The sequence below is a fragment of the Microcaecilia unicolor genome, chromosome 12, assembly GCF_901765095.1.
Source record: "Microcaecilia unicolor chromosome 12, aMicUni1.1, whole genome shotgun sequence".
Classification (NCBI taxonomy): Eukaryota; Metazoa; Chordata; class Amphibia; order Gymnophiona; family Siphonopidae; genus Microcaecilia; species Microcaecilia unicolor.
Window position 1 is genome coordinate 112,615,639 of NC_044042.1, and position 25,829 is coordinate 112,641,467.

The 25,829-nt window shown below is 48.3% G+C and overlaps 1 protein-coding gene across 1 annotated transcript in view; it reads right to left on the reverse strand.

The window, feature by feature from the left end:
- Positions 1-25,541, reverse strand: part of LOC115481677 (glucose-6-phosphatase-like) — a 38,966-nt gene extending 13,425 nt beyond the window's left edge. The window contains exon 1 of the mRNA XM_030220998.1: positions 25,253-25,541. Within this exon, the coding sequence (XP_030076858.1) occupies positions 25,253-25,482 (230 nt within the window). The 5' untranslated portion in view covers positions 25,483-25,541. The remainder of the gene's footprint in view (positions 1-25,252) is intronic.
- Positions 25,542-25,829: the final 288 nt, after the last annotated feature.

Below are 25,829 nucleotides of genomic sequence, written 5' to 3' on the forward strand. Positions count from 1 at the left end.
TCGGGCTAGTACTCGTCCCGGTACCTCCAGAGGACGGTTTCAGGAAGCCCGTCGGTACCGCCCGGGCAGGTCGGGTTCCTCTGCCCCCTCTTCCTTTAAGAGGAATTTCTCCCCCAAGCAGCATTCCTTTCGCAGAGACCGCCGTCCCGGAGGTGCTCCCTCCGGTCCTCCCCCAGGGTCTCGTACCTAATGACGGGGCCTTGGTCCACGCCCCAGTGCAGATTGGAGGACGGCTGTCCTCGTTTCTGGGCGAGTGGACCACAATAACTTCAGACGCTTGGGTGCTGGAAGTCATCAGAGACGGCTACAAGCTAGAGTTCTGCCGACCCTTAAGAGATGGGTTTGTACTCTCTCCCTGCAAGTCTCCGGTCAAAGCTGTGGCAGTGCAGCAGACTTTGGACAATCTGATCCGCCTGGGTGCGGTCGTTCCGGTGCCAGAAAGTCAGCTTGGCAAGGGGCGTTACTCCATTTACTTTGTGGTACCAAAGAAAGGAGGTTCTGTCCGGCCTATCCTCGACCTCAAAGGGGTCAATCAGGCATTGAAAGTGCGGCACTTTCGCATGGAGACTCTCCGCTCTGTTATAGCGGCAGTGAAGCCAGGGGAGTACCTGGCATCCTTGGACATCAAGGAAGCGTACTTGCATATTCCCATCTGGCCTCCTCATCAACGCTTTCTGCGTTTTGCGGTCCTGGGCCGACACTTCCAGTTCAGAGCCCTCCCGTTCGGGTTGGCTACTGCTCCGCGGACCTTTTCCAAAGTAATGGTGGTCATCGCGGCCTTCCTGCGAAAGGAAGGAGTACAAGTCCATCCTTATCTGGACGACTGGTTGATCCGAGCCCCCTCTTATGCAGAGTGCGGCAAAGCTGTGGACCGGGTAGTTGCTCTTTTGAGCTCCCTGGGATGGATCATCAACTGGGAGAAAAGCCAGCTGCGCCCGACTCAGTCCCTGGAGTATCTGGGAGTTCGATTCGACACCCAAGTGGGCAGAGTGTTCCTGCCAGACAATTGGATTGTCAAGCTTCAGGCTCAGGTGGACCAGTTCCTAGTAGCCTCTCCTCTTCGGGCTTGGGACTATGTGCAGCTGTTGGGCTCTATGACGGCCACGATGGAAGTAGTGCCCTGGGCCAGGGCTCATATGAGACCACTACAACAATCTCTGCTGCAGCGCTGGACTCCGATGTCGGAGGATTATGCTGTGCGCCTTCCCTTGGACCCAGCAGTGCGCAAGGCGCTGAGCTGGTGGATGCAGACAGACAAGTTGTCTGCGGGAATGCCTCTGGTGACCCCGGAGTGGATTGTCGTCACGACGGACGCCTCTTTGTCGGGCTGGGGAGCCCACTGCTTGGGAAGGACAGCGCAGGGGCTCTGGTCTCCTGCAGAGGCAAAGTGGTCTATCAACCTCCTGGAACTCAGAGCCATTCGGTTGGCGCTTTTGGAGTTCATCCCGGTACTGGTGTTGAAGCCGGTACGGGTCCTGTCGGACAATGCCACAGCTGTGGCCTATGTCAACCGCCAGGGAGGTACCAAGAGCGCCCCTCTAGCCAAGGAGGCTATGAATCTATGCTCTATGCCAGTGGGCAGAAGCGAACCTGGAGCAGCTGTCAGCGGCCCACATTGCCGGAGTCATGAATGTCAAGGCGGACTTTCTCAGTCGCCATACCTTGGAGCCCGGAGAGTGGCAGCTATCGGCTCAGGCGTTCTTGGACATCACGAAGCGCTGGGGCCAGCCGAGCCTAGATCTGATGGCGTCATCGGCCAATTGCCAAGTGCCGCGCTTTTTCAGCAGAGGACGGGACCCTCGATCCCTGGGAGTAGATGCTCTTCTCCAACAGTGGCCGACTCAAGAGCTTCTCTATGTGTTCCCGCCCTGGCCCATGTTGGGCAGGGTGCTAGACCGGGTGGCAAAGCATCCCGGCAGGGTAATCCTGGTGGGTCCGGATTGGCCCAGACGTCCCTGGTATGCGGACTTGATCAGGCTCTCAGTCGACGATCCTCTGCGGCTGCCAGTGGAGCAGGGCCTGTTACATCAGGGTCCCGTGGTGATGGAGGATCCCTCCCCCTTTGGTCTTACGGCCTGGCTATTGAGTGGCAGCGTCTGAGAAAGAAGGGCTTCTCAGACAAGGTCTCGCCACTATGCTGAGAGCGAGGAAGCGCTCTACTTCTACTGCTTACGCCAGGGTTTGGCGTATATTTGCAGTGTGGTGTGAAGCAGGCTCACTTTCTCCCTTCACTGCTCCAATTTCTTCAGTGTTGGCGTTCCTGCAAGAAGGTCTGGAGAAAGGCCTGTCGCTCAGTTCCCTTAAAGTCCAGGTAGCGGCTCTGGCTTGCTTCAGGGGCCGCCTGAAGGGTGCTTCCCTGGCTTCGCAGCCAGATGTGGTGCGCTTTCTCAAGGGAGTTAATCACCTGCGCCCTCCTCTGCACTCAGTGGTGCCTGCGTGGAATCTCAACCTGGTGCTAAGAGCATTGCAGAAGCCGCCTTTTGAACCCTTGTCGAGGGCATCTCTGAAAGACCTGACGTTGAAAGCAGTCTTTTTGGTGGCTATCACTTCAGCCAGAAGAGTTTCCGAGCTCCAGGCGCTCTCATGTCGAGAGCCCTTTCTGCAGTTCACTGAGGCAGGAGTGACTATTCGCACAGTGCCTTCCTTCCTGCCCAAGATTGTTTCTCGCTTCCATGTGAATCAGCAGCTCTGTCTCCCTTCCTTTCGTAGGGAGGACTACCCAGAGGAGTACTCTGCTCTTAAATATCTGGATGTGAGACGAGTCATCATCAGATACTTGGAAGTGACCAATGAGTTCCGGAAATCGGATCATCTGTTTGTCCTGTTTGCAGGTCCTCGTAAGGGTCTGCAGGCTGCTAAGCCTACAGTGGCAAGATGGGTCAAGGAAGCCATTGCAGCGGCTTATGTGGCCGCGGGGAAGGTGCCGCCTATCCAGCTGAAGGCTCACTCAACTAGAGCTCAGGCGGCCTCAATGGCAGAGGCCGGGTCCGTCTCCTTGGAAGAGATATGCAAGGCGGCAACTTGGGCTTCGGCTCATACATTCTCCAAGCATTACCGCTTGACTGTGGCTGCACGGGTGGAGGCCCGGTTTGGAGCTTCAGTGTTGAGGTCAGGGATTTCAATGTCCCGCCCTGGGTGAGTACTGCTTCGGTACATCCCACCAGTCTATGGATTGATCAGCTTGATGATATGGAAGGTAAAATTATGTATCATACCTGATAATTTTCTTTCCATTAATCATAGCTGATCAATCCATAGCCCCTCCCAGATATCTGTACTGTTTTTATTCTGGTTGCATTTCAGGTTCAAGTTTAGTCTTCAGTTACTTCAGAAAGACTTCGTGTTCAAGTTTTTTCACTTGGATTCTTCAAGAGTTGAGACGAGTTTGTGTTACAGTGAGCTGCTGCATTCCTCTCCCCTCCGTTTTACGGGGCTGGATTGAGATTTAAATTCTGCCGGCACTCCCTCCCGCTTCGTGCGGCTGTAGGGCAGCTTTGTACCCCTCCCGCTTCGGCGGTGTTAGGGTCAGTCAGCTCCTCCCGCGGTTGCGGTTGCAGGATAAGCCAGATCCCCCCAGCATCGGCGGGTGTGGTGTCCCTCCCCCGCTCCGCGGGGATGAGCTGGACGGATTCCCCTCCCCCACTTGTGTGGGGATGAGCTGGGTTAATTCCCCTCCCCCGTTTCGGCGGTGGTGAGCTGGGCAGAGTGTCCCTTCGTGGGTGTAATTCTCTAAGTGCTGAGTCCTGCGGATGGAGCTTTGATATCGACATACTGAGGAGTTTCCGGCAGCACATGACCACATATAGGGAGGCAAAAGTTTGCTCTCTATCTCCACCTGCTGGTAGATGGACACAACCCACCAGTCTATGGATTGATCAGCTATGATTAATGGAAAGAAAATTATCAGGTATGATACATAATTTTACCTTTCAGGGCACAGACCGTAGAAGTCTGCCCAGCACTAGCCCCGCCTCCCAACCACTAGCCCCGCCTCCCACCACCGGCTCTGCCACCCAATCTCCTCTAAGCTTCTGAGGATCCTTTCCTTCTGAACAGGGATTCCTTTATGTTTATTTTATTTTTATGTTTCAACAATTTTTATTATTATTGATGACAAACAGTATAATAATTGAGCAATCATCCAGCAGAATCCCAAATACATCCACTACACATATCTAGAGTGCTCCTGTAACATACACAATGTCATCCAGTTATAATACCACCCTTACAGGAAGGAACTCGCATAGTGCCAACAAGTACAATCTATACCCATTTAGAGAACAAGATTCCAGATATAATCAACATTAAGGTGCCCTGCAATAAAGTCCCTCCCTCCCTCTCGAAACCCCCAACCCACTCTGTATCTTCCCCCCTCCCCCCCCCCCAACTTAACCTTCTCTCCCCATTCCCCCAACCTCCCCCCCTCCCCCCCTTTCCCAACCTGAAGGAACTTTACCAAATCGACATAGGAAGTTCACCCTGCATTAAGAAGTAAACTCCGGCCTCTAGGGTTTAGGATGCGTAAGTAGGGACCCCAGAGGACCAGAAACGCAATTCTCTTTCTCTGTGAGAATCTAATCTCGCCAGCCTCCCAGGAAACCAGCTGATGCAACTGGTTCCTCCAATGCCAGTATGCTGGGGGGGTTTATTTTATTTTTATTACATTTGTACCCCGCGCTTTCCCACTCATGGCAGGCTCAATGTGGCTTACATACAGGTACTTATTTGTACCTGGGGCAATGGAGGGTTAAGTGACTTGCCCAGAGTCACAAGGAGCTGCCTATGCCTGCAGTGGGAATCGAGCCGAGTTCCCCAGGACCAAAGTCCACCACTCTAACCACTAGGCCACTCCTCCACTTTATCCCACACATTTTTTAATTATGTTACTGTTTTCATCTCCACCACCTCCCGCGGGAGGGCATTCCAAGTATCCACCACGCTCTCCGTGAAAAAATACTTCCTGACATTTTTCTTGAGTCTGCCCCCCTTCAATCTCATTTCATGTCCTCTAGTTCTACCGCCTTCCCATCTACTGAAAAGGTTCGTTTACAGATTAATACCTTTCAAATATTTGAACGTCTGTATCATATCACCCCTGTTTCTCCTTTTCTCCAGGGTATACATGTTCAGGTCAGCAAGTCTCTCCTCATAAGTCTTGTAATGCAAATCTCATACAATTCTGGTAGCTTTTCTTTGCACCGCTTCAATTCTTTTTACATCTTTAGCAAGATACGACCTCCAAAACAGAACACAGTACTCCAGGTGAGACCTCACCAATGACTTATACAGGGGCATCAACACCTCCTTTCTTCTGCTGGTCACACCGCTCTCTATACAGCCTAACAACCTTCAAGCTACGATCACCGCCTTGTCACAGTGTTTCGTCGCCTTCAGATCCTCAGATACTATCACCCCAAGATCCCTCTCCCCGTCTGTACATATCAGACTCTCACCGCCTAACACATACATCTCCCGTGGATTTCTACTCCCTAAGTGCATCACTTTGCATTTCTTTGCATTGAAGTTTAATTGCCAAACCTTAGACCGTTCTTCTAGCTTCTGCAGATCCTTTTTTATGTTTTCCACTCCCTCCGGGGTGTCCACTCTGTTACAAATCTTAGTATCATCTGCAAAAAGGCAAACTTTACCTTCTAACCCTTCAGCAATGTCACTCACAAATATATTGAACAGAATCGGCCCCAGCACCAATCCCTGAGGCACTCCACTACTCACCTTTCCCTCATCCGAGCGAATTCCATTAACCACCACCCTCTGGCATCTGTCCGTCAACCAGTTCCTAATCCAGAGGGCAAACTCCAACTGTCCGAAAATGCTTCATTAAATTTAACCTTATATGTTCTATTCAAAACCCCCTGTAGCCAACTGGACATATATCTCATAATTCGATATGGTTTAGAATCAATTGGAAAATCCAATGATCCACAAATTGAAGGCAAATGAAAAGTCAAATTGGAGCACCAGAACCTTTCTTTCCTTGCTGACAATACTTCTATGATTATCAAGAAATGTAGCTATCACCATTTCAGTACTATAGTTGGCTCGAAAACCTGAATGAGAATGATGTAAATATAACATTTCTCAAGGCAACATGTCAATTGTTTGGTTACAAGTCCCTCTAATATTTTCACAAAAAGGAATGGAAGCAATTGGTTTAAAGTTAGATACAATCTAAGATGAAAAGGCCATTTAGACTCTTTCATCACTGGAGTTAGAAGAATATCTTTCAAAGTAGGAAATATTCCAGTTCATAATGATGTTTGCACCCAATGAAAGATTATTAATTTAAATTCAAGTGGGGCAAAGTTTATAATATAAGATGGACAGTTATTCAGTTGGCAATAGGATTTTACATATTCATTGTATGATTTACTAAAAATCGGACCAATTAGGAAGAGAGAATTCACTCTGTATCCTATCTACTTGAATTTCATTCTTAACAGGAAGAATTATATCTAAATCCTCCAGAGTGGAAGAGAATTGCTATCCGATATCTACAATTTTTGTTTGATAATAATTTGCCAGCTGCATAGCATTAGGAAGCCTATCGATTTATAGCCTGATCCAATAAAGTAAAAATATTTTAGTATCAATAAACTTCCTCCCCTATTATTTTTGCGTAAAATTACATAAGTACATAAGTACATAAGTAGTGCCATACTGGGAAAGACCAAAGGTCCATCTAGCCCAGCATCCTGTCACCGACAGTGGCCAATCCAGGTCAAGGGCACCTGGCACGCTCCCCAAACGTAAAAACATTCCAGACAAGTTGTACCTAAAAATGAGGAATTTTTCCAGTCCATTTAATAGCGGTCTATGGACTTGTCCTTTAGGAATCTATCTAACCCCTTTTTAAACTCCGTCAAGCTAACCGCCCGTACCACGTTCTCCGGCAATGAATTCCAGAGTCTAATTACACGTTGGGTGAAGAAAAATTTTCTCCGATTCGTTTTAAATTTACCACACTGTAGCTTCAACTCATGCCCTCTAGTCCTAGTATTTTTGGATAGCGTGAACAGTCGCTTCACATCCACCCGATCCATTCCACTCATTATTTTATACACTTCTATCATATCTCCCCTCAGCCGTCTCTTCTCCAAGCTGAAAAGCCCTAGCCTTCTCAGCCTCTCTTCATAGGAAAGTCGTCCCATCCCCACTATCATTTTCGTCGCCCTTCGCTGTACCTTTTCCAATTCTACTATATCTTTTTTGAGATACGGAGACCAGTACTGAACACAATACTCCAGGTGCGGTCGCACCATGGAGCGATACAACGGCATTATAACATCCGCACACCTGGACTCCATACCCTTCTTAATAACACCCAACATTCTATTCGCTTTCCTAGCCGCAGCAGCACACTGAGCAGAAGGTTTCAGCGTATCATCGACGACGACACCCAGATCCCTTTCTTGATCCGTAACTCCTAACGCGGAACCTTGCAAGACGTAGCTATAATTCGGGTTCCTCTTACCCACATGCATCACTTTGCACTTGTCAACATTGAACTTCATCTGCCACTTGCACGCCCATTCTCCCAGTCTCGCAAGGTCCTCCTGTAATCGTTCACATTCCTCCTGCGACTTGACGACCCTGAATAATTTTGTGTCATCGGCGAATTTAATTACCTCACTAGTTATTCCCATCTCTAGGTCATTTATAAATACATTAAAAAGCAACGGACCCAGCACAGACCCCTGCGGGACCCCACTAACTACCCTCCTCCACTGAGAATACTGGCCACGCAATCCTACTCTCTGCTTCCTATCTTTCAACCAGTTCTTAATCCATAATAATACCCTACCTCCGATTCCATGACTCTGCAATTTCTTCAGGAGTCTTTCGTGGTTTCTTTCCTGGTTTCTTTCAGTTTCTCTTTATATAATGATACGGCCTTTCTCCAGAGATTTTTATTTAGATGACTAAATTCTTTTCTCTATTTTCTCTCTAAATTATCTCTTTTCACCTCTGTTAATGCCTCCAGATTATTTTCCAGGCTGGGCTCACTTTCTACAGACTGTAGGAAATCTCAAACCTGTATAGTTTTTTTCCAATCTTGTGGCACCACAGAGGTCGTCCATTAATATGTCAGACATTTGTGAAATCTTATTCATTTTGAAAATATTAATATAGTTGATTAAGGGAGCATGTTACTTAGATGTGGCTAAATATGACTTTTTACCGCAGCTTAGTTTACCATGGGAGTCACTAACTTGCTGTAATGTAGTACCACAGGAAGTTGAGGGACCTTCTCAAAAGCTTCTTTCACCACTAATAACACTTTCTCTTAAGGAATACTTGTATACCGTGATTGCACATCCAAAGAAGCCGTAATGATTATACAAGGAGGTTTGACGGAGACGTTAGGAGCGTGCTTGGCCCATTATTTGACCTGAAGCCAGTAGGTAGAGCTTGTCACCCTATCAATTACATTGTTTTGGGTGTACCAAGATGGCAGTGGCTGCATTGGAGAAAATGAAAACCTCCTTGGGTGGACCGGCTTCAGCTTTGTGACATCACACTGTCTCCTGTTCATCAAACCTCCTTGGATTGTACCATGCATATCATCTAAATTTTGTAATAAATTCAGAAACTGAGTACCATAGTATCTTTCACCAACAAACAAATATTTGACATTAAGCTGTAAAAATCGATCTACATAGTTACAAGTTTTTTCCAGCAAGGAATCCTTTGCAGAAATGATCAGGTGACCATGAGAGCTCTCCAGATTTTTATGACTCTTAAGCAGGATATTAAATACTGGTATCTTATTCAAAAACTGATGTTCTGCTGCCATAAGATATCTCAACTCTCTGCCTTCATTAATAATTGTTGCTATCTTCATTAAGATTAATTCTTAAGGATCAGTTTTCAATAACCGTTAATATATGTATCTGAAAAATGACGTTGAATTTCTACCATATATGATGTCTTATTCATAAGGATAATCACTTGTCTTTTCTCAGCCCTCTGAATCACCAGGAAAGGATAACAGCTTGACTGCTGAAGAATAGGGATGGGCTTAAAAAAAAGTTTTGTTTCATGTCATATCCTATCTTTTAGCAGAATGTTTTGTGTGGGCGTTCCCCCCGTTTTGACATTACGGCAGATGACTTAAAATTTTCTGGGCCCCCCTTTTTGTGGTCTCCCTCACACACACACAACAGCAGACAACCTTCTCCATGGGCCCTCCCCCCAGGCCTTTCTGATTCTGTGGTGGTCTAGTGGGGGTCTGTTGTGGCAGGAGCAATTATGGCTGCAGCTACTTCCAGTATGGCAGTTATGCCTATGATGAGTTAATGGGCATCTCTCTCAATAGACCCCTTCTAGACTATCAGAGATTCAGATTTGTGTGTTGGGGGGGGGGGGGGGGACACAGGGAAGGGAACAAGAAGAGAGACCTTGGATCACAGGGGAACCTGTTGGCAAACAAAACCCTGCTCATTTTCATTTGGCAATGACCGAAAATGACAGGCATTTGTTCTGTCATCGTTAACGAATGCCCATCACTACTGTACAGCCTTTTTTCAGCTCTTGTTGAGTGTAGAAAGGATGAGTTTCTAACATTTCAATTTCTTGAGGGATCACAGCTTTAAAGGTATGTAAAATTGAATCCAGAGGACTGGGAGTGGATGTGGGTTTTAGGTGGAGGTCTCTCTTTATCACTCAATAAGCCCAAGTATATTCTACTTGATTCTTTTTTTAAGTGTAATAATGTTTTTATTGATGAATGCACAAATGATACAATATCATGCCAATCCATATAAGTCTGGTAGTAAACATTTCAAACCTGTACTTATACATTTTCTGTTGCCCCCCCCCCCCCCCCCTTTTTATATGTTTGTTAACTGTATCCAATGTAAAAAAAAAAAAAAAAATCTGTACAGAATTATTGTCAAGAAAGCTTCATAGGAACCTTTGAACTGTATCAATCAGCAACCATAGCATTGCTCAGCAAGTTCAAAATAAAGTATGGAATGCTGTCCACATTCTGTAGTCAGTACATGAGATTTCTGTGCTTCACTACTTTTCATGTTTCCTCCGTCGTATGCCAAGGTTACAATTTATCAACAGTTAGCTCCCACAGGGCAGGAGAGTCGCATCACGGTTTTTAAATGTCATCATCCCTTCCCCATCTCACAGACTCCCTTCATCTATCTTCCCCTTCCCTCCTAACCCACCCTGAGGTGTCTTCCAGAAATGTACCACTCTTTTAAAAATCAAAGGGAGTTCAGTACCAGACTTCTACCTCTGGTGTGCAGTGTCTGAATATATGGGCCCCAAATGTCTAAAAAGGCTTTCCTCCTCCTCTTAGAACCTCTGACCCCTCGGCGCTCACACAGCATTAGCTCATGGAATCTATTCTTCCAGTGCCAGAAATCCAGGAGAGTATTGCCAACCCATTGACAAAGTAATAACTTTTTACCAACCAAACAGGCCCTACGGATCAAGTGTCTTCCAGATATGCTCTGCAATACAAACACCTCATGTTTATCCAGTAATATACCCATCGGGGAGCCCACTATTTTAGAGCCCAGCAAAAAGGACAGATACTGCAAAACATCCATCCAAAAATGGTGTACCCGAAAACATTCCCATAAACAGTGGAATAGAGATCCAGGCAATCTTCCACACTTTTCATATAGAGGGTCTTCCACCCCTCCCATCCGAAAAATCTGAGCTTTTGTGAGGTATGCTCTGTGTAAAATTCGGTATTGACATTCACGGAGGCCTGCATTACCGGTCATCTCCGGAATCCTAGAAATCAACATATCAAAGTCCAAAGACCGCCCCGGTCTCGCTAAGTCTCGGGCCCACCGCATTTGTATTAACTCCTGGTCCTTTAGAAGTGGCAGTTTCCCCAAAAACTTATACAGCTTGGAGACTGAGAGTCGCTCCGTGCCTTCTCCTGCTAAAAATTGCCTTATCCGATGACAATGTCTATGTCTCAAAGCCTCCGAATCCACCGTCCTCACATAGTGTGTTATTTGATGATAAGCAAAAATGTTATTCATGTCATAACCAATACCCAAAGCTCCCAAACTTAACAGCGTCCCTTGCTGATTTAAAAGATGCTCCAGACGACTAATGCCCAAGTGTCCCCAAGCCTGAAATGTTTTATTTTCCGTCCCAGGTTTAAAAAATAAATTCCCACAGATGGGTAACATATCTGACGTGTGCTTCGATATACCCCAAATACCCATCAGGTCTTTCCAAAGAAACCGCAAAGATGTTAGCAACAGGCTATTCCTTAGATGTTCAGGTATTATTCTACTTGATTCTTAAAACCAACTGAGACTACTGCCAGGCCAGCATGCCCCCTGGCGGTAAGTTCAGATTTGGCGTGCGCCCATAATGCCACATTATTTATTTCCTCCCACGTGTGTCGTTTTCAGTGGTAATTGGCGGTTGGTGCACACTGACCGGTCACTGCGTATGTAACATGTGAGCCCTTACCGCTAGATCAGTGGGTGGCGTTAAGGGCTCAGGCTGGCTTTAGGTGTGCGCTGGTTTCAGTTTTACTGCATGCCCTTTTCTCATCGCATTAAAAAAAAAACCCACCTTTTTTGCAAATGCGGTAAAAACTGGCCTGGCACGCACCTAATACATACGCCTACACTGCCGCAGGCCACTGTTACCGTAACTTAGTAAAAGGGCCCCTCTGTGATTACATTACTGTGCTTTTCCCCATTGTATGCATGGCGATATAGTTCCAGTCATACAGTAATAGTAAGCAGAGAAAATATAAGGAGATATCTATCTGTTGGAGTAAATACGTTCTAGATTAATGTTTGAGAGTTACACTTCCTTATCAGGTCACAACAATATGAACAAGTAAAGGCTGAAAAATGAGCTTGCGGAGCTACTGCTAGTGATATGCAACTTATCCTTAAAATCGAACGTGGTACCGGAAGATTGGAGGGTGGCCAATGTAACGCCCATTTTTAAAAAAGGCTCCAGGGGAGATCCGGGAAATTATAGACCGGTGAGTCTGACGTCGGTGCCGGGGAAAATGGTAGAGGCTATTAAAAACAAAATTACAGAGCACATCCGAGGACATGGATTACTGAGACCGAGTCAGCACGGCTTTTGTGTGGGGAAATCTTGCCTGACCAATTTACTTCAATTCTTTGAAGGAGTAAACAAACATGTGGACAAAGGGGAGCCGGTTGATATTGTGTATCTGGATTTTCAAAAGGCGATTGACAAGGTACCTCATGAAAGGCTACAGAGGAAATTGGAGAGTCATGGGATAGGAGGAAATGTCCTATTGTGGATTAAAAACTGGTTGAAGGATAGGAAACAGAGAGTGGGGTTAAATGGGCAGTATTCACAATGGAGAAGGGTAGTTAGTGGGGTTCCTCAGGGGTCTGTGCTAGGACCGCTGCTTTTTAATATATTTATAAATGATTTAGAGATGGGAGTAACTAGCGAGGTAATTAAATTTGCTGATGACACAAAGTTATTCAAAGTCGTTAACTCGCGACAGGATTGTGAAAAATTACAAGAGGACCTTACGAGACTGGGAGACTGGGCGGCTAAATGGCAGATGACGTTTAATGTGAGCAAGTGCAAGGTGATGCATGTGGGAAAAAAGAACCCGAACTATAGCTACGTCATGCAAGGTTCCACGTTAAGGAGTTACGGACCAAGAAAGGGATCTGGGTGTCGTCGTCGATAACACACTGAAACCTTCTGCTCAGTGTGCTGCTGCGGCTAGGAAAGCGAATAGAATGTTGGGTATTATTAGGAAAGGTATGGAAAACAGGTGTGAGGATGTTATAATGCCGTTGTATCGCTCCATGGTGCGACCGCACCTTGAGTATTGTGTTCAATTCTGGTCGCCGCATCTCAAGAAAAATGTAGTAGAATTGGAAAAGTGCAGCGAAGGGCGACTAAAATGATAGCGGGGATGGGACAACTTCCCTATGAAGAAAGACTAAAGAGGCTAGGGCTATTCAGCTTGGAGAAGAGACGGCTGAGGGGAGACATGATAGAGGTATATAAAATAATGAGTGGAGTGGAACAGGTGGATGTGAAGCGTCTGTTCACGCTTTCCAAAAATACTAGGACTAGGGGGCATGCGATGACGCTACAATGTAGTAAATTTAAAACAAATCGGAGAAAAGTTTTCTTCACCCAACGTGTAATTAAACTGGAATTCATTGCCGTAAAATGTGGTGAAGGCGGTTAGCTTAGCAGAGTTTAAAAAGGGGTTGGACGGTTTCCTAAAGGACAAGTCCATAAACCGCTACTAAACGGATTTGGAAAAATCCAAAATCCCAGGAATAACATGTATAGAATGTTTGTACGTTTGGGAAGCTTGCCAGGTGCCCTTGGCCTGGATTGGCCGCTGTCGTGGACAGGATGCTGGGCTCGATGGACCCTTGGTCTTTTCCCAGTATGGCATTACTTACGTACTTATGTAGGCTGAAGATTTAATGTAATTTTGCATTTATTTTCAGGTTAATCATGTTGCCTGAATGCTGTTCCTGTGTACAATAGGGGCAAAACCAGGACTGGATCTTTAGCTGAGTGTCAATCTTACCAATCACTTCTGAAGCACCCTGAGATTTCTAATGCTGTGTTTCAGAATGCTTAGTGGTGGGGGTTTTAAAAACTTGGCACTGAATCGCCATATAATGCCTTTGTATCACTCCATGGTGCGTCTTCACTTTGAGTATTGCGTTCAGTTCTGGTCGCCGTATCTCAAAAAAGGTTCAAAGAAGAGCGAACAAAATGATAAAAGGGGATGGAACTCCTCTCGTATGAGGAAAGCCTAAAGAGGTTAGGGTTCTTCAGCTTGGAAAAGAGATGGCTGAGGGGAGAGATGATTGAGGTCTACAAAATCCTGAGTGGTGTAGAACAGGTAGAAGTAAATTGATTTTTTTACTTGTTCCAAAAGTACAAAGACTAGGGGACACTCAAGGAAGTTACATGGGAAACTTTTAAAACAAATAGGAGGAAATATTTTTTTCACTCAACGAACAGTTAAGCTCTGGAACTCTTTGCTGGAGGATGTGGTAATAGCGGTTAGTGTATCTGGGTTTTAAAAAGGTTTGGACAAATTCCATAGTCTGCTAATTGAGACAGACATGGGAAGGGAAGCAACTGCTTGCCCTGGGATTGGTAGCATGGAGTGTTGCCATGATTTGGGCTTCTGCCAGGTACTTGTGACCTGGCTTGGCCACTGTTTGGAAAACAGGATACTGTGCTAGATGGACCACTGGTCTGACCCAGTGTGGCTACTCTTCTGTTTTTATATCTCTGAATGGCCTCCAGGAATATGGGGCCCTATCAGGCTACACATTGAACATCCAGAAATCTAAGGCCTTAGAGAGAGTGTCTGGGGATAACATAAAAAGTAGATTACCACTCCCCATAGAGTGGGAGGAAGAGTCTATAAAGTACTTGGGAGTCACTATACCCCGAGAACTCCCACAGGTGTATGCCTGGAATGTGCGAAAGCTTTTGAATGATACGAGAATGAGCTTACAACTGTGACAGGGACTCCCCTTATCACTTATGGGGAGAATAGCTCTGTACAATATGGTGATCATACCGAAGTGGCTATATGTGTTCCAGACCCTGCCACTGTACCTGACTAAGGTTGATGAAAAGAGGCTTAACAAGACTTTACAGACATTTCTGTGGGCAAAGAAAAGACCTAGAGTGACGATGTCCATGCTTTATCTGCCGGTGGAATACGGGGGATTAGGGCTCCTGAACTTGCGCTATATGACTATAGCAAGTGGGATGAGACATCTAAATGACTGGCTGCGGCGCACACAATATTTCACCCCTTCCCACCTTGAACTGCAGGAGATGGAACAGAGGCACATTGGCTACCTGCTACACAAGAAAAACAAAGCGGAGACCACCTGTTAGTCCCAGCACAGCTACTGCCAGCAGCGCAGGAAACTTGGCGCTGGCTTTGTCGGCACCATCTATTTTCGTCTAGGACCACCCCATTCCTCCCAATATGCGGCAACCCGGATTTCCAACCGGGACAACTTTATGAGGCGTTCAAGCGATGGGAAGGCAAGGGGCTGGAGTATGTTCTACAGGCGATAGACGGAGATGGAACAGTCAAATCCTGGGAAAGACTCCAGGACCGGTTCGCTTTGAACCCAGCGGACTGGTTCCACTACTACCAGCTACAACATTACATAACGAGACTCTCCCAGGAAACTTTGGCGGAGGATGTGCAGGAGGAGCTGGGCTTGGCACTCTCGCTGGGAGCACAACACAAAGTGCCGCTAACATACCATCACAGACACCTAAAAGACATGGCAAAAGAACCAGATTTTGAGAGACTATCAAACCTGTGGAGTAAAGAACTGGGGATCAAAATAACTGCTACAATGATCCAGGAACACAGACCAAGCAAACTATTGCGAATTACAATTTAAGTTTGTGCTGAGAGCATACATACCGCCCCGGAGGGCGTTCCATATGGGGTCCTCACCGGACGGAGCATGCCCCAGATGCGCAGTGGAGGGAGCAACCCTGGGACATAAGTTTTGGGGCTGCCCACGCATTAAGAAGTTTTGGAAAGATGTGAGTGGACAGATAAATGCCATTTGGTTCTCGAGCTGGATTTTAGATGCTAAGCTCCTTTTTGGGCACCTAAGGTTTTCGGGGCCCCAGTTAGGGGACACCGAGCATTTGTACTGCGCACAGTAATGGTGGCCAAGAAAACAATCCTGAGGGCGTGGCTGTCGGAGGAGGGCCCCACAGCAGCTCAGTGGAGAGGGCAGATGATCCACTTGCTGCGCACTGAGAGAACGAGATTGAGAACTCAACGACTCCCTGTTACTCGTATGTTTTGGGCCTGTTGGATCCCGTTTTGGCTTACGTTGACATCCCAGGCCAAGGGGCAAATAATGAACATGTGACTATTGCTCTAGAGCACTTAGAGTATGAGATCTGCGAAATAAGAGACTGTGACAGCAAATGGGAAGGGGATGAAAATGTAAAAGTTACTGGAGAGATAAGTGGATCCATAGATATCACCAATGTGCTTGCTAGTGAAGATATGTTAATTATATTACAAGACAGAGAGGAAGTTAAGCCCTGTTTAGATATGTTTATTGTGATCTCCCTAATAAAAATTATGGCCTGGAGATACTGTAGTTGACAGCTCTGGAGTGATCTGGTGATGTAACGAGCATTAAGACGTTTGTTCCATCTGTCATATCATGGCATGCTGGGACTCGTCTGGTTTCTGTGAGGAAAGCAAAACTATGGACTGCGGGTGTGAAGTGTTAAAGCCAGTCACCAAGGGGTGATTGGATAAAAATGTCCCTTTGGTCATGCCATCATCAGATCACGCTATCCCTGTAACCAAACGTGCACAAACACACATAGAGAAAATACCAGAGTGGAAAAGAAATGGTAAATTACTAGTAACTGCTACCCAGGCCTCTGCCACTCCCAGACATTGGTGCTTCTCCCTCACCACTGCCACCAGCATTGTTGTTGTGGCTGCTCTTGGGTGGCCCATCTGCTCCAGATCTAAGTACTCATGATAGATTGAACTGGGCCAGCTTGCTTGTTTCAAGTTAATTCAGGATCCACAGGGCTTAGGTTTTTTGACTGTGACTCCTGCCAGCTCTTCTCTGCAATGATGTCATGGGGTGAAGGTCACATTCTGTGCATCAACAAGTAAACAAAAGACAGAGGGATCATAACAAAAATGGTAATGCACAGGGGGGCAAATGACTGATCTATACAAAAGATTGTCCTGCGTGTGGGCTATGCTACAAATTTCCTGCTATCTTTTTCTGATATGAAACATTTGGTGGGCAGATATTGCAATTGATGGCAAGTAAAATGTTCTCTGTCATTAAAACAATGAGATGGTTGTCACCTGCAGTTACTGCCCTGTATTTGCCTTTCTCCGAGGACAAGCAGGCTGCTTGTTCTCACTGATGGGTGACGTCCACGGCAGCCCCTCCAATCGGAATCTTCACTAGCAAAGTCCTTTGCTAGCCCTCGCGCGCCCGCGCGCACCGCGCATGCGCGGCCGTCTTCCCGCCCGAAACCGGCTCGAGCCGGCCAGTCTTCTTTTGTCCGCACTCGGTACGGTCGTATTTTTCGCCGTGTCGAGCCCCGGAGAGTCGACCTCGCGCGTCCATATTGTTGAACGTGTTTTTTCTTCGGAAAAGCTTTTCTTCTACTCGGGAAGTGCTCCGGAACCCCTCCACCGGGTTCCGTTTCAATCCTCCCCGTATTTCCAGCTTTTGGCCCCGATAAGTTTTCTTTCGTCGTCGGGGTAGGCCTCTTTTCGGCCTCGGTCGAGATTTTCTCCCTCTAAAGTTTTTGGTGCTCTTTTTCCGTCATTTCGGACTTTGATTTTGCCGGCGTGATTTTTCCGCCCATGACATCGAAGCCTTCCAGCGGCTTCAAGAAGTGCACCCAGTGCGCCCGGGTTATCTCGCTCACTGATCGACACTCGTCGTGTCTTCAGTGTCTGGGGGCCGAGCACCGCCCTCAGAACTGTAGTCTGTGTTCCCTGCTTCAAAGGCGGACTCAGGTAGCGAGACTAGCCCAGTGGAACGTTTTGTTCTCGGGCTCTTCGTCGGCATCGGCACCGGGATCTTCGAGTGCATCGACGTCGTCAGCGTCCAGACCATCTTCCACGGCCGCCCTTGCATCGAGTGCATCGAGTGCATCGAGGCATCGGGCCTCTGCATCGGCGCCGAGACATCGGATAGCTGCATCGACGCCGGTGGTACCGGGACCTCGTCTGCTGATGTCGTCGGACGGCGGTGCATCGTCAGGAGTGCAGGTGAGGGCTGTCCATTCCCCTGCTGGTGGCGGTGAGCCTTCGGGTGGGTCTCCTCCCACCCTGAGGGCTCCTGCGGTACAGCCCCCCCGAGACCGACCTTCTTCGGCCTCGGCCCCGAGGAAGCGACGGATGGATTCTACGTCCTCCTCGTCGGTGCCGGGGAGCTCCGGTGACATGCTTCGGAAGAAGTCGAAGAAGCATCGACACCGGTCTCCTCCCCGCGTCGGCACCGAGAGCTCTGGGTCGCCGAGGGATTCGGCACCCAGCAGGCATCGGCACCGAGAGGACCGCTCACCCTCTGTCCAAGAGGTGTCGATGCGCTCCACTCTGGACAGCCCGGAACAGCCTCCTCGCCCGGAACAGGTCCTGACGTCGACGCCTGCATCGACCTCACAGCCTTTCTCTGCAGCCGCTCTAAACGAGAGCCTCCGGGCCGTTCTCCCAGAGATTCTGGGAGAGCTGTTGCGCCCTACCCCTCCGGTACCGGCGGTGCTTGCGCCTCCGGTACCGTCGAGCGTGGCGCCGGCTGGCCCATCGCCCAGGTTGAGGTCCCCGACGTCGGTACCGCGTGCGGTGCCGGCAGCGGCCACCTCCCAGGAAGGCTCCCCGACTACGTCGGCGGAGGGAGCTTCGCCGATGCGGGCGAGGGAGTCTACCTCTCGACGCCCCCATCGTGGACGTGGCTCCACTGAGTCGAGCAGGGCGAGGTTGCAGACACAGGTTCGTGAACTTGTGTCTGACACCGAGGGTGAGGCCTCGTGGGAGGAAGAGGAAGATCCTAGATATTTCTCTGACGAGGAGTCTGAGGGTCTTCCTTCTGATCCCACTCCCTCTCCTGAAAGACAGCTTTCTCCTCCCGAGAGTCTGTCTTTTGCTTCCTTTGTCCGGGAGATGTCTACGGCCATCCCCTTCCCGGTGGTTGTGGAGGACGAGCCCAGGGCTGAAATGTTTGAGCTCCTGGACTATCCTTCTCCACCTAAGGAAGCGTCCACCGTTCCCTTGCACCATGTCCTAAAAAAGACATTGCTTGCGAACTGGACGAAACCCTTAACTAATCCCCACATTCCCAAGAAGATCGAGTCCCAGTACCGGATCCATGGGGACCCAGAGCTGATGCGCACTCAGTTGCCTCACGACTCTGGAGTTGTGGATTTGGCCCTAAAGAAGGCTAAGAGTTCTAGGGAACATGCTTCGGCGCCCCCGGGTAAGGACGCTAGAACCTTAGACTCCTTTGGGAGGAAGGCCTACCATTCCTCTATGCTCGTGTCCAAGATCCAGTCTTACCAGCTCTACACGAGCATACACATGCGGAACAATGTGCTGCAGTTGGCGGGCTTGGTTGATGCTCTTCCCCCTGAGCAAGCCAAGCCTTTTCAGGAGGTGGTCAGGCAGCTGAAGGCGTGCAGAAAATTCCTGGCCAGAGGAGTTTATGACACTTTTGATGTTGCGTCCAGGGCCGCTGCTCAAGGTGTGGTGATGCGCAGGCTCTCATGGCTGCGTGCCGCCGACCTGGAGAATAGAATCCAGCAGCGGATTGCGGACTTGCCTTGCCGTGCGGACAACATTTTTGGCGAAAAAGTCGAACAGGTGGTAGAGTCTCTCCACCAGCGGGACACCGCATTCGACAAATTCGCTCGCCGGCAGCCTTCAGCTTCTACCTCTACAGGTAGACGATTTTTCGGGGGAAGGAAGACTGTTCCCTACTCTTCTGGCAAGCGTAGGTACAATCCTCCTTCCCGACAGCCTGCGGCCCAGGCTAAGCCCCAGCGCGCTCGCTCTCGTCAGCAGCGTGCGACTCAGCAAGGCCCCGCGGCTCCCCAGCAAAAGCAAGGGGCGAGCTTTTGACTGGCTCCAGCAGAGCATAGCTGACATCCAAGTGTCCGTGCCGGGCGACCTGCCAGTCGGAGGGAGGTTGAAAGCTTTTCACCAAAGGTGGCCTCTCATAACCTCCGATCAGTGGGTTCTGCAAATAGTCCGGCAGGGGTACACCCTCAATTTGACCTCAAAACCTCCAAATTGTCCACCGGGAGCTCAGTCTTACAGCTTCCAACACAAGAGGGTACTTGCAGAGGAACTCTCCGCCCTTCTCAGCGCCAATGCGGTCGAGCCCGTGCCATCCGGGCAAGAAGGGCTGGGATTCTATTCCAGGTACTTCCTTGTGGAAAAGAAAACAGGGGGGATGCGTCCCATCCTAGACCTAAGGGCCCTGAACAAATATCTCGTAAAAGAAAAGTTCAGGATGCTTTCCCTGGGCACCCTTCTCCCCATGATTCAGCAAAACGATTGGCTATGCTCTCTGGACTTGAAGGATGCCTACACACATATCCCGATACTGCCAGCTCACAGACAGTATCTGCGATTTCAGTTGGGCACACGCCACTTCCAGTACTGTGTGCTACCCTTTGGGCTCGCCTCTGCGCCCAGGGTGTTCACAAAGTGCCTAGCTGTGGTAGCAGCGGTACTTCGCAGGCTGGGAGTACACGTGTTCCCATATCTCGACGATTGGCTGGTAAAGAGCACGTCCGAGGCAGGAGCCCTGCAGTCCATGCAGATGACTATTCGCCTTCTGGAGCTACTGGGGTTTGTGATAAATTACCCAAAGTCCCATCTTCTTCCAGTGCAGAACCTCGAATTCATAGGAGCTCTGCTGGATTCTCGGACGGCTCGCGCCTATCTCCCAGAGACGAGAGCCAACAACTTGTTGTCCCTCGTCTCCCGGGTGCGAGCGTCCCAGCAGATCACAGCTCGGCAGATGTTGAGATTGCTGGGCCACATGGCCTCCACAGTTCATGTGACTCCCATGGCCCGCCTTCACATGAGATCTGCTCAATGGATCTCTTCGCATCTCGAGCAAACCACAAAGTCCCTCAGTTCTGTTCCAGGCTTCAGGCCACCGGCAGACTGGCATCGGATGCCTTCCTCCTCGATTGGGGGGAGGGCCTGCTGTATGCTTATCCTCCCATTCCTCTGGTGGGGAAGACTTTGTTGAAACTCAAGCAAGACCGAGGCACCATGATCCTGATTGCTCCTTTTTGGCCGCGTCAGATCTGGTTCCCTCTTCTTCTGGAGTTATCCTCCGAAGAACCGTGGAGATTGGAGTGTTTTCCGACCCTCATCACGCAGGACGAAGGGGCTCTTCTGCATCCCAACCTCCGGTCCCTGGCTCTCACGGCCTGGATGTTGAGGGCGTAGACTTTGCCTCTTTGGGTCTGCCAGAGGGTGTCTCCCGCATCTTGCTTGCTTCCAGGAAAGACTCCACTAAGAGAAGTTACTTCTTTCATTGGAGGAGGTTTGCCGTCTGGTGTGACAGCAAGGCCCTAGATCCTCGCTCTTGTCCTACACAGACCCTGCTTGAATACCTTCTGCACTTGTCTGAGTCTGGTCTCAAGACCAACTCTGTAAGAGTTCACCTTAGTGCAATCAGTGCATACCATTACCATGTGGAAGGTAAGCCGATCTCAGGACAGCCTTTAGTTGTTCGCTTTATGAGAGGTTTGCTTTTGTCAAAGCCCCCTGTCAAGCCTCCTACAGTGTCATGGGATCTCAATGTCGTTCTCACCCAGCTGATGAAACCTCCTTTTGAGCCACTGAATTCCTGCCATCTGAAGTACTTGACCTGGAAGGTCATTTTCTTGGTGGCAGTTACTTCAGCTCGTAGAGTCAGTGAGCTTCAGGCCCTGGTAGCCCAGGCCCCTTACACCAAATTTCATCACAACAGAGTAGTCCTCCGTACTCACCCTAAGTTTCTGCCAAAGGTCGTGTCGGAGTTCCATCTGAACCAGTCAATTGTCTTGCCAACATTCTTTCCCCGTCCTCATTCCTGCCCTGCTGAACGTCAGCTGCACACTTTGGACTGCAAGAGAGCATTGGCCTTCTACTTGGAGCGGACACAGCCCCACAGACAGTCCACCCAATTGTTTGTTTCTTTTGACCCCAATAGGAGGGGAGTGGCTGTAGGGAAACGCACCATATCCAATTGGCTAGCAGATTGCATTTCCTTCATTTACGCCCAGGCTGGGCTGGCTCTTGAGGGTCATGTCACGGCTCATAATGTTAGAGCCATGGCTGCGTCGGTAGCCCACTTGAAGTCAGCCTCCATTGAAGAAATTTGCAAAGCTGCGACGTGGGCTTCTGTCCACACATTCACATCCCATTACTGCCTGCAGCAGGATACCCGACGCGACAGTCGGTTCGGGCAGTCAGTTCTTCAGAACCTGTTTGGGCTTTAGGATCCAACTCCACCCCCCGAGGGCCCTGTTTGTTCTGTTCCAGGCTGCACTCTCAGTTAGTTGGTAAATTTTTTAGGTCAATCTCAGTTATGTCCTCGCCGTTGCGAGGCCCAATTGACCTTGGTTGTTGTTTTGAGTGAGCCTGGGGGCTAGGGATACCCCATCAGTGAGAACAAGCAGCCTGCTTGTCCTCGGAGAAAGCGAATGCTACATACCTGTAGAAGGTATTCTCCGAGGACAGCAGGCTGATTGTTCTCACAAACCCGCCCGCCTCCCCTTTGGAGTTGTGTCTTCCCTTCAGAGTTTTGTCTTGCTACATACTGGACTGGCCGGCTCGAGCCGGTTTCGGGCGGGAAGACGGCCGCGCATGCGCGGTGCGCGCGGGGGCTAGCAAAGGACTTTGCTAGTGAAGATTCCGATTGGAGGGGCTGCCGTGGACGTCACCCATCAGTGAGAACAATCAGCCTGCTGTCCTCGGAGAATACCTTCTACAGGTATGTAGCATTCGCTTTGCTTGCATTGATAAATAACCAAAAGGGGTGTGGTAACAAAATAATAATATAACTCAAAAAATGCCCCATATTACAAAAAGAAAATGAGAATAACTCTTAATAGGAAGGAAAAGCCTCAAAGAGCTCCAAGCAATTTCATCTTATACAGCTGTACTGATCATAGAGTGATCAACTCTCCATCTTCACAAAAACCTTCCCTCTATCGTACTAGCAATGTTCATAATTGAAATGTAGTGCACAGACTTATCATCGTGGGTAGTAGACACACTTAACTTTAATAATGCGTCTAGCCAGCTTCTCAAATCCCAAGGACCAACGATGGCCAACGTTTCGCATAAGGCACATCCCTCACTGCTGCATCAGGGTCTAGAGTTCTCGGGGTTTCTTTGAAGCACTGTAACATCAAGCTGCTTGAGCGTGGCTTCTCACAAAAGTCAAATGCCCCCTTTATAAATTGATGACATCAGACGCTAATGAACACAACCAATCAGAACAAAGTAAAAGTCACATTGTCTTATAGAGCGGTAAATTCACATAAAATGACACCACTCAATGCAGAGTTCAAGTTCACAGGTTCCAATGAATTTAATTAATACAACTGTGACAGGGACTCCCCTTATCACTTATGGGGAGAATAGCTCTGTACAATATGGTGATCATACCGAAGTGGCTATATGTGTTCCAGACCCTGCCACTGTACCTGACTAAGGTTGATGAAAAGAGGCTAGCAAGAGGATGTGATCCACTGGGGCACTAAACATCGCAAATCTTGAAACAAATGATTCATACGCAAACAATGCATCACAGCTGGCCGCTATCTAGTGGTCTTGGGATCAGCCAGCTCCGCCGACCCTCACAAGACAACAGCTGAATTGGGCTGTGCGTACCCCGAGTGGACCATGGAGACTACCGGACCGACAGCTGATACCGACCCAGGTCTAACTTCGACCAGAGGGCCAAGCAGAGATCTCACCTGGTGATCGAGGTGAGAACACGAGGTGCTGAGGCACCACGGGGACCTCCAGATTGCTGGGCTGCTGTACGGGCCATCGAGCGGAGTCGCTGCGTCGGACCAAAGTTCACCACCCTAACCACTAGGCCATGCAGGCTCAATGTGGCTTACAGAGACCTGTTATGGCGACACCATTCCAGGATATCAAATACAATTGGTAATGCAAAAAGAATAAATATAGGAAAAGAGATCTAAACAGATAGTTATATAAGGATGACTTTCAGAACAGGGTAGTTTGATGAGGTGGTATTGTTAGGCTATGGGATCTCTTTGTAAGCCTTGTTGAAGAGATATGTCTTCAGAGATTTACGGAAGTTCGATATTCCGTTATTCGTTTTCAGGTCCGTTGGTAGGGCGTTTCACATTTGTGTGCTCATGTAAGAGAAGGTAGTCACATGAGTTAGCTTGTATTTTAGTCCCTTACAGCTGGGGAAGTGTAGGTTCAGAAATTGGCGGGATGATCTTTTGGCATTTCTGGGGGGCAGGTCTACAAGGTCTAGCATGTAGGCCGGGGCGTCTCCGTGAATGATTTTGTGTACAATTGTGCAAATCTTGAACGTGATGCGTTCCTTCATTGGGAGCCAGTGGAGTTTTTCTCTTAGGGATTTAGCACTTTCATATTTTGTTTTACCAAATATGAGTCTGGCGGCTGTATTTTGGGCCGTTTGGAGTTTCTTGATAGTCTGTTCTTTACAGCCAGCGTACAGTGCATTGCAATAATCCAGGTGACTTAGTACCATTGACTTTATTAGGTTATGGAAGATGGATCTCAGGAAGAAAGGTTTTACTCTTTTGAGTTTCCACATTGAGTGGAACATCTTTTGCTTGTGTTCTTCACGTGGGTTTCGAGTGTGAGGTTTCGGTCAATGGTGAATCCAAGAATTTTCAGATTATTTGAGATGGGGAGAGAAAAGTTTGGTGTGGTTATGGTGGAGAAGTTGTTTGTGTTATGTTGTGAGGTGAGTACTAGACATTGTGTTTTTTCTGCGTTAAGTTTTAACTGAAATGTGTCCGCCCAGGAGTGCATGATTTGGAGGCTTAGGTTGATCTTGTTGGTGATTTCCTTTACATCGTGTTTAAACGATACCTCCAGGAAGGTGTTTTTAAATTCATACAATGAGTTTATCTTGTTGGTCAGACTGGATGGACCGTACAGATCTTTACCTGCCGTCATCTACTATGTTACTAACAGGCTTATTTTCGAAAGAGAAGGGCACCCATCTTCCGACACAAATCGGGAGATGGGCGTCCTTCTCTCAGGGTTGCCCAAATCGGCATTATCGAAAGCCAATTTTTGTTTTTTCCTCAACTGCTTCCCGTCACGGGGACGACCAAAGTTTACGGGGGCGTGTCGGCACCATAGCGAAGGCGGGCTGAGGCGTGATTAAGAGATGGGCGTCCTCGGCCAATAATTGAAAAAAGAAGGGTGTCCCTGACGAGCATTTGGCCGACTTTACTTGGTCCATTTTTTCTTGCGACCAAGCTGTGAAAAGGTGCCCGAACTGACCAGATGACCACTATGGCAGTTCTTATGTTGTTACATGCAAGTGTATCACTGAGAGCCTCTATTTCTTGAGACAAGAAGTGCTAATTTTTTTTTCTGCGTAACAGGAAAAATCTCACGGCACAATTTAATTCTCTAGCTTAACAATCCTACAGCAGAATAAGGTGGAATTTAAGTACTCACCACTTAAAGACCAGATTCAGCCAGTCCCCAATCACCGCCACCCAGATGAGCCTGATGCCCACTGTCTCGCAGAGGTGGAACCAGATGGGGAACAAGACAAAGAAGGTGTTCCTCAGGTCTGCAGCAAAAGAAACAAACATGAACCAGTCCTGGGAGCTGTTGTAGTGCTTCTGGAGGTAGTGCACCACTTGGTCTCCTGAGTCATGAAGAAGGTTCATCCCACTATCCATTCTTTTTTTTCTACCTCCAACACTATGAGGTTGAATCTTTGACTGAAGACTTAAATTCTGCTTCCTGCTCTTGCAGCTGGTTAATGTATGGCATGCTGGAGGAGGCCGATCCTTGACCTTGGAATAAACTGATGCAGCACAGTGTTGACAGAATGAGGGCTGTGACGTAACCTATAACCACCATGTTCATGCAAAACAGCCTCTGACACGGCTTGGTGTCACCTTGAAATAATGAAGCAATGACTGAAATCAGTCACTTTGCAGGGCTCTCGTGTTCCACTTTTCATTGGCAGTTTTGAAGCACATGAAGGGAAAGGTACGCTAGTGTCAGTCTCTTCGCGTTGGTC